The sequence below is a fragment of the Coturnix japonica genome, chromosome Z (genome assembly GCF_054131305.1).
Source record: "Coturnix japonica strain WE chromosome Z, WE-NBRP24, whole genome shotgun sequence".
Classification (NCBI taxonomy): domain Eukaryota; kingdom Metazoa; phylum Chordata; class Aves; order Galliformes; family Phasianidae; genus Coturnix; species Coturnix japonica.
The window spans coordinates 9,690,548-9,700,120 of NC_140702.1; the positions used below are offsets into that span (position 1 = coordinate 9,690,548).

At 51.3% G+C, this 9,573-nt stretch overlaps 1 protein-coding gene across 2 annotated transcripts; it reads left to right on the top strand.

Annotated features, from left to right (window-relative positions):
- The first annotated feature begins 320 nt into the window (after positions 1–320).
- On the top strand, positions 321–8,821 carry LOC146753711 (maestro heat-like repeat family member 5). 2 transcript variants are annotated; one of them, XM_085528147.1, is made up of 17 exons: positions 321–623; positions 798–877; positions 1,083–1,208; positions 1,484–1,563; positions 1,833–1,944; positions 2,257–2,346; positions 2,595–2,798; positions 2,934–3,086; positions 3,260–3,411; positions 3,679–3,826; positions 4,283–4,420; positions 4,810–4,986; positions 5,588–5,743; positions 5,895–5,996; positions 6,114–6,216; positions 6,457–6,516; positions 6,783–8,821. In XM_085528147.1, exons 1-17 carry the CDS (start codon positions 506–508, stop codon positions 6,932–6,934), a joined length of 2,151 nt encoding a protein of 716 aa, XP_085384273.1. In that variant the 5' UTR covers positions 321–505; the 3' UTR covers positions 6,935–8,821. The 2 variants fall into 2 exon arrangements, with proteins under 2 accessions (XP_085384273.1, XP_085384272.1); XM_085528146.1 differs by lacking the exons at positions 321–623; positions 798–877; positions 1,083–1,208; positions 1,484–1,563 and having other exon boundaries at positions 1,631–1,944; positions 2,595–2,699.
- The last annotated feature ends 752 nt before the right edge of the window (positions 8,822–9,573 follow it).

Sequence of the window (9,573 nt, forward strand, 5' to 3'; positions counted from 1 at the left end):
TAATTAGTGCTGTTGTTTTTAATTGCTTGCTAATAAACAAAAGGGGAAAGTTGGAAGGGAGGATGAAAAGCTAAAAAAGGAAAATTGTGAATGTCTGTCAGTTTGTAAGAAACCATTTGGATCATTTATACCCGAATCCAGAAGGACGGGAGCCTGAGCAGTCCAGCTGCTCTCAGGCCCGCTTCCAAAGCTATCTGGGTAAGCAGGCCCACGCATCCCTCCTGCTGAGGAGTTTGGTCTGTGCCATTTTAACCGGGCTCTGGAACCAGCCCCACCCGGGCGGGGCAACACGTCACAGTGGAGCCCTTTGTGACCCATCTCTATGACACCCAGGCATAGCTGGCACTGACAGCAGGCGGCCTCAGTGTCCGTCAGGACAGCGAGGAGACAGGGCAGGAGTGTGCGGGTCTGGCGAAGAGCCCCCGAGCGCAGCCCAAGTCATTTCGCTTTACCTTTGGCAGCCCCGCAGCTGCCACATCCCTATCCTTAGCCTACATCCCACGGGATGGAGAAGAAACCTCCTAAACACCCCAAGGTGGCCTGGGAGGAGAGTGGGGCTCCCCAGGAGAGAAAATCTCCACCGGAGCCCTACGAAGTGACTGAGGTCATCCTACTCCGTGCTGGTGAGTGAGGGTCCCCAGTGAGTGCCCCCTGATTGACACCAGGCCCCCTTGTCCTGACAGGCACGGGCAGACTGTGCCAGGGGAGTGAGCCCAGGGCTGGAGAGGCCAGAGCTCCTTCCTCTGCTCGCGCCTGCCTTTGGCCCCTCTATAGCATTGCTCTCTCTACTTGGTCAGATCCTAGCTTGCTGCCTCTGTGTGAACTGGAAGAGGTGGCCGTAAATGTCATCGAAACCTATGACGTCAGCGAGGAAAAGGTAAGAGCAGCCATCTCCATCTTGGCTGTTCCTGCATCTCCAGATGATCCCTCTGGCTCTGCCTTCAGGCTGCATGAGGGCTGCTGGCCGGGCAGAGCTGCTGCTGTCCTGCAGCTGTCCTGCGCTGCTCCAAACCCCGCAACAACTGGTCCCTCTCGATACGGCTCTCCCCACTCACACTCCTCGGTCTCTTTGTGCTTGCCAGGATCTGTTGCAGAAGTTGCAGTTCCTGAACTGCATTTGCTCACTGTGCAGCACCGCTGCAGAGAAAGGCAGGAAAAAGAGCTTGCGTATCTTCTGCGCTGAACAAAATCTGTCACAGGAGATTGAGGTGAGGGGACATGGCTCCCAGGTACCTGCACACTGAAAGAAGGACAGGACTAGGGGAGAGGGAGGCAGGGAAATCATGCACAGACACCAAGGTGCCCCAGATGGGACTCCAGGTGCTGCTGAGACCTCAGCAGTGGAGGCAGACAGCAGCACCAGTGTGCCAGGGTTTGTCGAGGGCCACTGGGGAGACTCAGGCCCTACCGGTCAGTGGCAGGTTTTCTGTTGGTGGGTGTTGGCAGCTGCCAGGTGCCATCCTGATTTGACTGTGCTTTGCAGGTTCTGTTGTGTGACGAGCCCAGCGAGCAGCTGAGCACAGCACTCAGATTCCACTGCATGAATGCGATTGCTTCCCTGAGGTACCTGCCCAGTCCCTGGTTTTGCCAGCACATCCCCCGGGCACGATCCTGGTGGCCCTGACACAGCTCCCCGCTAAATCTTGGCCCTTGTCCTAAAGCTGGTGGCATCAGGACTGTCCTCTGACCCAGAGCAGCCCTGTGGGGGGAAGAGGCACCTCCTGTCAGGTCTCCCCATCCCTCTCAGGGAGCCTCGCCCAGGGGAGGACCTGATCCACCCCTACCTCAGCAACAAGGCACTGCTCCTAGCATCTGTGTCTCTCTATTTGCAGTGCAGTGAATGCAATTACGGAGGAAGAGATATTACATCTCTTCAACGTGTGCTGCAGTGTCATCTTGTGCGTTCCTCCAACCAGCGACCTGAACATTTGCCTCTACAACAACGTATGTACTGGGCAATCTACTGATTGACCCCATGCATCTGGGCTGCTGCTTGGATTACTTGTGTCCAGAGATCTATAAAGATGTTTGTGGGACAAGGGAGAAGCCCTGCTTGCCCTCACCCCTCTCACTCTTGCCTTGGGCTTGGCAAACACCCTGTGCTTGTAGCCTGGTCTGGGCGCAGCAGCTTTGCAGGGTGTCCCTGAGCACAGATCTGTGGGTATCCTTCCTTGACAGCCAGAGGGGTTCACAGCAGTCTCCTGGGTACGAAAGGGAACCCTGAAAAGCTTCCACAACCCACTCTTCTCTTTACAGACCCTGGATGCTATGGATGACATGCTGCAGACTGTGCTAGACAGCTGTCCCACCAGCAGTTTCAATAGTCTGCTGCAGAGAATCTTTGAGGTCTGTCTATTGTGAAGTTCTGCCCCCAGAGCTCCCTTGTAGTAGAATTTTATCCCGCTCCATGGAAACGGCACTGGCAGCAGTTGGAGCCGGCAAGGGACCCCAGCGGCAGTAGCCCCATGATGGGCTTGGCTTAAGCTCAGGGGAAGCCTGGATGGATGCTGTGATTCCAGCTAGGAGCTCAGCAGACCTGCTTCTCCTGGAGTGGGCATCCGCCCAGGGCTAACCAGCAGCTCTTCTCCTCACAGGTGCTGCTGCCTTTCACCGTCTCCAAGACAGAAATTGTGTGTGAGAGGGCTTTAGATCGCATCTTGGAGATTAGTGACCTCATGACCAGCAGTTTCTGGCAGCGGGTAAGGAGACATGAAAATTCCAGCCAGGCACTCTCATTCTTTGCATCCCAGAGCTGCCTCTACGGCTCAGGAGTATCTGTGAGACAAGCTGGGGCTCAGGCGGGAACCCTCAGAATGCTTTTGACCTGAAGGGAGGGTCATTATCCTTCCTTTTGCCTGTGGTCATCCCACTCCAGACGCTATTCTCTCACTCCATTTAACATACCTTCCCTCCTTTTTTCCTTCTTACTGCAGCCACTTGGAGAAAACCTTCCCCCTTCTCAGAGGACAGACATTGTCCTTGTGATCCTGGAGAAGATCATTGGGGACTACAGTTTTGATGAGAAGGAGTGGGCTGACGCTCTGCTGGAACTAGTTTTGAGAGACCCTGCAATCTGGCTGATGGATGTAAGCAGTTTGAGGCTGGATTGTCATGCCCTACCCTGCCCGCCACAGCTCTTGGGAATCTGAAGCCATTTGAAGGCAGCAAAGAGCTGTGGGAAGGGCAGTAGTAACACAGCCTGGGAGGCAAATGGCTGCAGTCCAGTGGCAGCAGCAGTCTCCCTGTGTTCTCACAACAGGTGCCAGAGATCCTGGGATGCATCCACACAAACCTGAAAATCCAGAGCACATCAGTTCAGCAGATCCTGCACTCAGTGCTGGATGTGCTGACCATCCAGTTTCCCGCGGATGTGCTGAGGAGTGTGTTGACCGACCTCCCACAGACTGACAGGTATCAGCCCAAACAGCCCCACACGTTTGTTCCATGTGAAGAGCAGGGCTCAGAATCGGTCTGGTTGCCAGAGCCAAGGAAAGCTGCAGGACATCCCGAGGAGCAGGCCCTCCATCCCACTGTGCTTTCCAGAGCTGGTGGGCCGCTCAGGGCTGCAGCAGCCACTACCAACCATGGCAGCCCAGAGCCCCCCATCAGGCTCCTGCCTGAGCCATGGTGCTGTGGCTAAGGCAGCCCTGCTGACACAGCATTGCTCTCTGTTTATAGCACTACCCTGGACATACTAAAGAGTGTGCTTCCCCTGCTGGAAAAGTCTGAGGAGATCTTGGACGAACTGAGCAACGTTCTCCAGGACCAACAGCTGTGTGAGAGATTTAACATCACCACAGCGGAGCTGGGCCTCCTTCGCTTGACTGTGAGTTACTGGACAAGGCACCGTGCTCTCCTTCAGGGCACTCTCTCCCCAGCTTCCTGCCTCCCCCTGCCTTGCTCCCCAGACCAGAAACCTGAGGCAGGGCTGTTGCAGAGTCAGAGCCATGGCTGGGGCCTGGGAGAGCCTCCATGCAGGCGAAGCAGGCTTTATTGCCCGTGGCCAGCCATGGCTGGTGTCTCTTTTGTGCCAGCTCCTGCTGGTCAAGCACTCCACAGAGGATTCAGAAGCTCAGAGGGCAGGAGGAGCAGGCCAGAAAGCCATCCTGCATAGTGCCTGGCCTGGGCGCAGAGGGATGGTGGGGCCCTCCAAAGGCACTGCTACCTCAGGCCAGGCTATGTCTCCCCAGTGCCCTGCCCTGAGATCCAGAGCAGCCAGGAGCTGCAGGGTGCAGGATGTCCTGCTGCCTCTGCCTGCCTCTCACTGCTGTGTTCATTTCAGGTGATGCCTCCCACTGAAGAGAACCTGCAGGAGCTGTGTAAGCCAGAACTGCTCCAGAGGCTTCTGAAAGTTGAAAGCCCGGCAATACTCTGGCTGGTGCACAGAGGCCTCATAATGCTGTCTGATAGACCTGAGACGGTGAGCAGGACCTTGTCAAACAAAGCCCTCCTGTTGGCAGCCTGGCACTGGGGCGGTGGGCAACGCTGTGCCTTGGCCTTGCCTGGCACTCGGGAGTTGGGGTGATGGTTGTGGTGGGGCCTGGTGGCTGAGATTTCCAGAAGCTTTTCAGATGGGTTACCTGGGGGTCTGTTGGAAAAGGGGGCACAGAGTCCTTGTTCACCCGTCCTCCTTTTCCTGCCTTCCCCATACTTGGCACTGTTGGCCACCACCTGCCTGGAATCTACAGCTTCCATTCCTGTGGCAGCTGTGGGCAAGCGAGGCGTGTGGCTGCTGCTCTGTAATCAGAGCTTTTAGGCCAGGGTGGCCACTGACCTCCTGATGGAAAGGAAATTGTGTGTTTTGTACAGGCAATGGAAATTCGGACCCTGCTTCCAGGAGTCATGGAGACCCTGCGGTTTGCCAGCACACCCATTACTGTGAAAGTGCTGAATATCTTCAGAAATGCAATGCACAGTCTTGGGAGGAGGCGCGCCAGTCAGTTTACTCTGGAGCTGGCTGAGAATATCCTGCCTCTTTTTAATCATGTAAGTCTGTTGTGGGAGGCTGAGCTCTGCGGATGGGTGCTTGACAGGAGTGCCTTCTCCTTTCTTTCCTTCTCTGGGCTCTCAGGAATGAGATGTCTTGTGGGCTCTGCAGCCCAGCAGGCTGTGTCCCTGGCAGTGCAGCTTGGCTGTTCTTGGTGATGTCAGGCCCCTGTGCTGGGTCTCAGCCTGGCACCTCAGCAAAACACATTCTGCCAACGGTTACTTTCAGAACCTCCATCGCTCCCTTTTCTACCAGTGCCAAGCATTCTCTCCAGGGATCACAGCAGGGATGTGGAGGCTGAGCAGGCGGCATGTGCCCCAAAGGTTCTGCCAAAGGCCAGCTCTGTCTCCTCCTTGTCCAACACTCCCAAGGTGCCAGGGCAGCTCCGCTTTGACCTGCTGGACTGGCTGGGGGAGCACTCTGAGGCACAGACACCCCATGCTGGAAACCTTTTGCACTGCTTTGCATGACTGCAATGCACTTTTGTGCAGAATGTGACTCCAGAGCACCTCCTTTCACATCAGCCATGCCTACACTCATGCTCACCATGGGCAGTGAGAGTGTGTTGCTGAGGTCTGAGGTCCTCCTGTTCTCCCTCAGGCATCATGTGAAGTGCGAGAAGGTTCCATCCGCCTCTTCAAGGATGTGATGGATACTGTGGTGTGGCCTAAGAAGAGAAGCATGAAGAAGACTGTGCGCAGGGGCCTGCTCCCTCTGCTCTTTCAGATGAGTGACGAGACCCCGAGTGTAGCACAGGTACGAATTTCAGACCTGACCAGTGTGCAGGCAGTGGTGCGCTGACAGCTCAGCTGTGATCTGCAATTGAGAGCAAGTTGAGCAAGCATTCAGACACTGGGATGTGTGTCTGTGTGTGTGGTGCCATGTCCCTGCATCTGTTTTTCTGTAGGCATCTGCGGATGCCCTTGCATCTTGTGGAAGGTTCCTGAAGTGGGATGAGCTCAAGCTGCATGCCTGGCTGAAGAACCCAGCGGGAATCACAAAGTGTTTGGTGAGCACAATCACACAGCCCTCACCTTTTTGCTGAGGGAAAGTGGATGCTGGAGGAGGGGTTGCACCAGCAGCTGTGGACACTCTGCAAGCCCCATGCTCTTGTGCTCTTCTTCAGCTGGAGCAGAAAAGAAAGATAGTGGAAGGCATCCTGCAGCAGAGCCTGCCATACCTGGAGGATTCTCAGGCCTCCTTGAGACATGCGGCTGTCAGATTCATTGGTGAGCCCAACCCCTGCGTCCCTCTTTGGGCCCTGCCCTGGCAGGAAGGCACAGCCCTGAACCCCCAGGTACACCCTGCCCATGCTGCTAGCCCCAGTGGGTGCCTTGCTCAGGTTCCCTTTGGGCACTGCCCCTGCCTGCAGCACAGAAGGGGAAGCAGCTGGGCTGGCGGGGCCAGGCTCTGCGCTCCTAGCTAGCAGCGTGTTGGGGCGTGGGTGTCTGACGGAGCTCTTTCCCTAGGGCTGACTGAGAAGTACTCCGGGGAACAGAGTGAGGAGATGCTGGATAAACTCTGCAGTGGTGAGTGAGGGCAGTGCTGTGTGTGTTGGGGCTGGGGGCAGAGCCTGGTCAGCATGCAGCTGTGCTTTGCCCTGCTGCATGGAAATGCTGCAGGGCAGAGGAGCATTCCTGGCAATCCTGAGCAGTGTCTTCCAGCTGACCCCTCAGACTCACATTCCTCCTGGCCAGGAAAAGCAACGAGTGGGGCTGGCATGGTCCTGAGGGGAAGCTGGTGGCTCTCTGCAGACTGGGGAGTTCAATCTCTGCTCTGTTTCCTTCTGTTGCAGCCCTTCAGCCTTTGGAAAATGACACCCATCCGACAGTCCGCTCTATGGCATCTGAGACAATCCAGAAGCTGACACAGCTAAGGCAGAATGCGGCATCATCAACACAGAGGAGGACCTCGATATTTAGACGCTTGTCCTGCCTAAGCACCTGAAGGATAGTTCTTGTACAGTAACGTTACTAGGACACTTTTACAGTAACGTTGCAAGGACAAGTATTCCTGTCATGCAAGACAGACCCCCTGAACAACGGAAGGAGCCTAGGAGCACGGACATCTTGAAACACAGTACAGGAAACAAGCTGGTTAGAACTGGGTCTGTAGTTAGTGACTGATTAAGGTGCAAAGCACACCTGAAAGCCTTTACAAGGAAGACCTGGAGAAGACGTCTGCCCGTGACTGTTAGAGAGCAGCACACATGCACGCAGACTCAGAACCTATCACAATTTCCATGACTTAATTGGAACTCGCCGTACGAGTTCTTGAAACTGTTTAAGCAAGCAGAAAAGTTATGGTTTTCCTAGCTTTTGCAAAGCTGAAATGTTGGGCAGCAAAGCTCCTGCTTGCTTATAGTGCTGTGTGCCTGAGCATAAGTAAGTGTCACGTGGAAAAAGACAAAAAAACATATTTTCTTCACCTACGTCTTGGAGACCCAGGAACCCAGACTTCAAGATCTTTGCTTCTGAGTTTGCATTTCAAAACCGGATTAGAAATGATTCTGCAGACTTTCTTTGATGACATTTGACTCTTGCAATAACAACAACACTACTGTTTCTACTGCTACTACTAACAGCAACGCAACAACAAAATAGTGGAAGATGAAGGAAGGCACAGGGAGAAGAGTCACTTGAGGAAACTTCTCCTATGAACTGAATTGGTGTTAGGGTCCCTGTGCGCAAGAACCAAAGACGGAGCAAGCATGTTTTGTCCTCTTCAGAATGCAATATGGTTCTTCTTATTGTCATCAGAATGAGACCGGGATTTCACTGGATTGTTGTGCTAAGCAAACACTTTAGTTTCACAGGTTTGGGACTTGAAGACCTGTCAAAGAACCTTTCAGACCTAATTTCTAAGTGCATAAAAACCCACTTGAATTAGGATTTAATTAGGATTAGGATTTATTCTTTCAAATGGAACTTTACATAATGCTGATTGTTCCTTTGTCTGTGAGGTAGGGAAAGAGGTATTTCTACCACCATGCTTATCTGGCTTTTCTGTTTTGTTTTATTTCCCGGAAAGGGGCCTGTAAAATCTGAACCATCAGTGATTGCTATCAGAGAGTATAACGTGTTTATATCAGAGAAAGTGGGAAGTAGGTCAAAAGCAAGTAATGCACTGTAATCCCCATTACAAATAATAACAAGAAATAGTAGTCAGTGCAACTCCCCGTCTATATTTTGCTGTTAATCAATGCTATCCTGTTTGTGTTTTGGGTTTGTATCTGCCTAATCAGCTTTTGGTTGCAAGTTAATAAATTGTTAACCCGTAGCTAGATTGCAGACAAAAAGGACTGCGTATTTTTAACTAACAGAAGGCACAAAATATTAATACCGTCCTTCACTCAGCCTTTCCCAGACAACACTCTTTGAATGAAGACACACAGAAGAATTTGTTGTTCAAGTTACAGATACATTAAGTTGGGAGGGCGTAAAGAAAGAGACATCATATTTACATTTTTTCAGCAATTCTAGAACATGACGTAATCCTGTCAAAATAACAGGAAAAAAAATGATTTGTGGAAGTGAAAGAAAAAATTTATTGTTGTGGAGGTAGTAGATAAAACAGGTTACAAAGGAGAGATCTGCTGCACCTGTCTAAGACGTAGAGGTTAACCTATATTTTCAGTGGTTTCAGGACTTTGTCTCATATATTAATACTGGCAGATATATAATTAAAAAATGGAAGTGGCACAAAGATTAGTTGACAAACTGTAATATAACTCAGAGTCCCCTATTTTCCCCTACAGAGAAAAATGAAAGATTGCCAAGCAAAAAAATAAAATAAAAAATTAGAAAACAAACAAAAAATATACTGTCAGAATTGTATTGCTTTGAATATGGGTTTTTCTTTTACAAGCCAATGAATTTGCAACTATATGTATACATTCAGTATTCACTGCAAGGCAGACCAAGAGCTGCTAACTATAAAGCATCATTGGATAACATAACAACAACCCTTGAACAGACACAGCAAACACTTGGTCTTGCAAAGATTTAATCACATGGATTAAAGAACCATGTAGTGTGAAACAGCGTGCTCATACCAGCATCACATGTTGCAGGGATTTGCTCACGTGCAACGCCATCCATTTGAAGGCAAATCACTTTGTGGCTGTTCGTGACTCTAACCCAACAGCTGCTGTTTCTGAAAATGCTCCTTGAGGGATGTCTTTTGAAGGTTCAGGAAAACAGGACAGAATGAAATTCTGACCAGAGATACAATCCCCTACCATCAAATAACACAGCGCCTCAAGCAATTTTAATAAAGCTTCTTTCAGATGTCACATTTTTGCAGACTCCTATAAAGTCCAACCTACTCTTTTTGCTTAAAAACTTGTTACCTTCGTCATTTTGTTGCTGTCATAATTGCTGCCTCTCTAGTTGCTATACAAGATGCTGTTTCAGGCAGTCAACTGAAGGAGGCATGTATTGCTTCAACAACAACAGGAAAGCTGCAGGAAAAAGGGCTCTGTAGAAAATACGTTTTTCTGGTGTATCTAAAGCAGTACTTTTCAGCCCCATAAATACTTTCCATGATCTCATTGGTGGGAAAAAGTCCCATTTATGGCTTTGATG

Coding starts and splice junctions, on each gene's coding strand:
- LOC146753711 (XM_085528147.1), top strand. CDS start 506: ATGGAGAAGAAACCTCCTAAACACCCCAAGGTGGCCTGGGAGGAGAGT. Junction 878..1,082: donor ATGACGTCAGCGAGGAAAAG/GTAAGAGCAGCC, acceptor TGTGCTTGCCAG/GATCTGTTGCAGAAGTTGCA. Junction 3,087..3,259: donor CTGCAATCTGGCTGATGGAT/GTAAGCAGTTTG, acceptor TTCTCACAACAG/GTGCCAGAGATCCTGGGATG.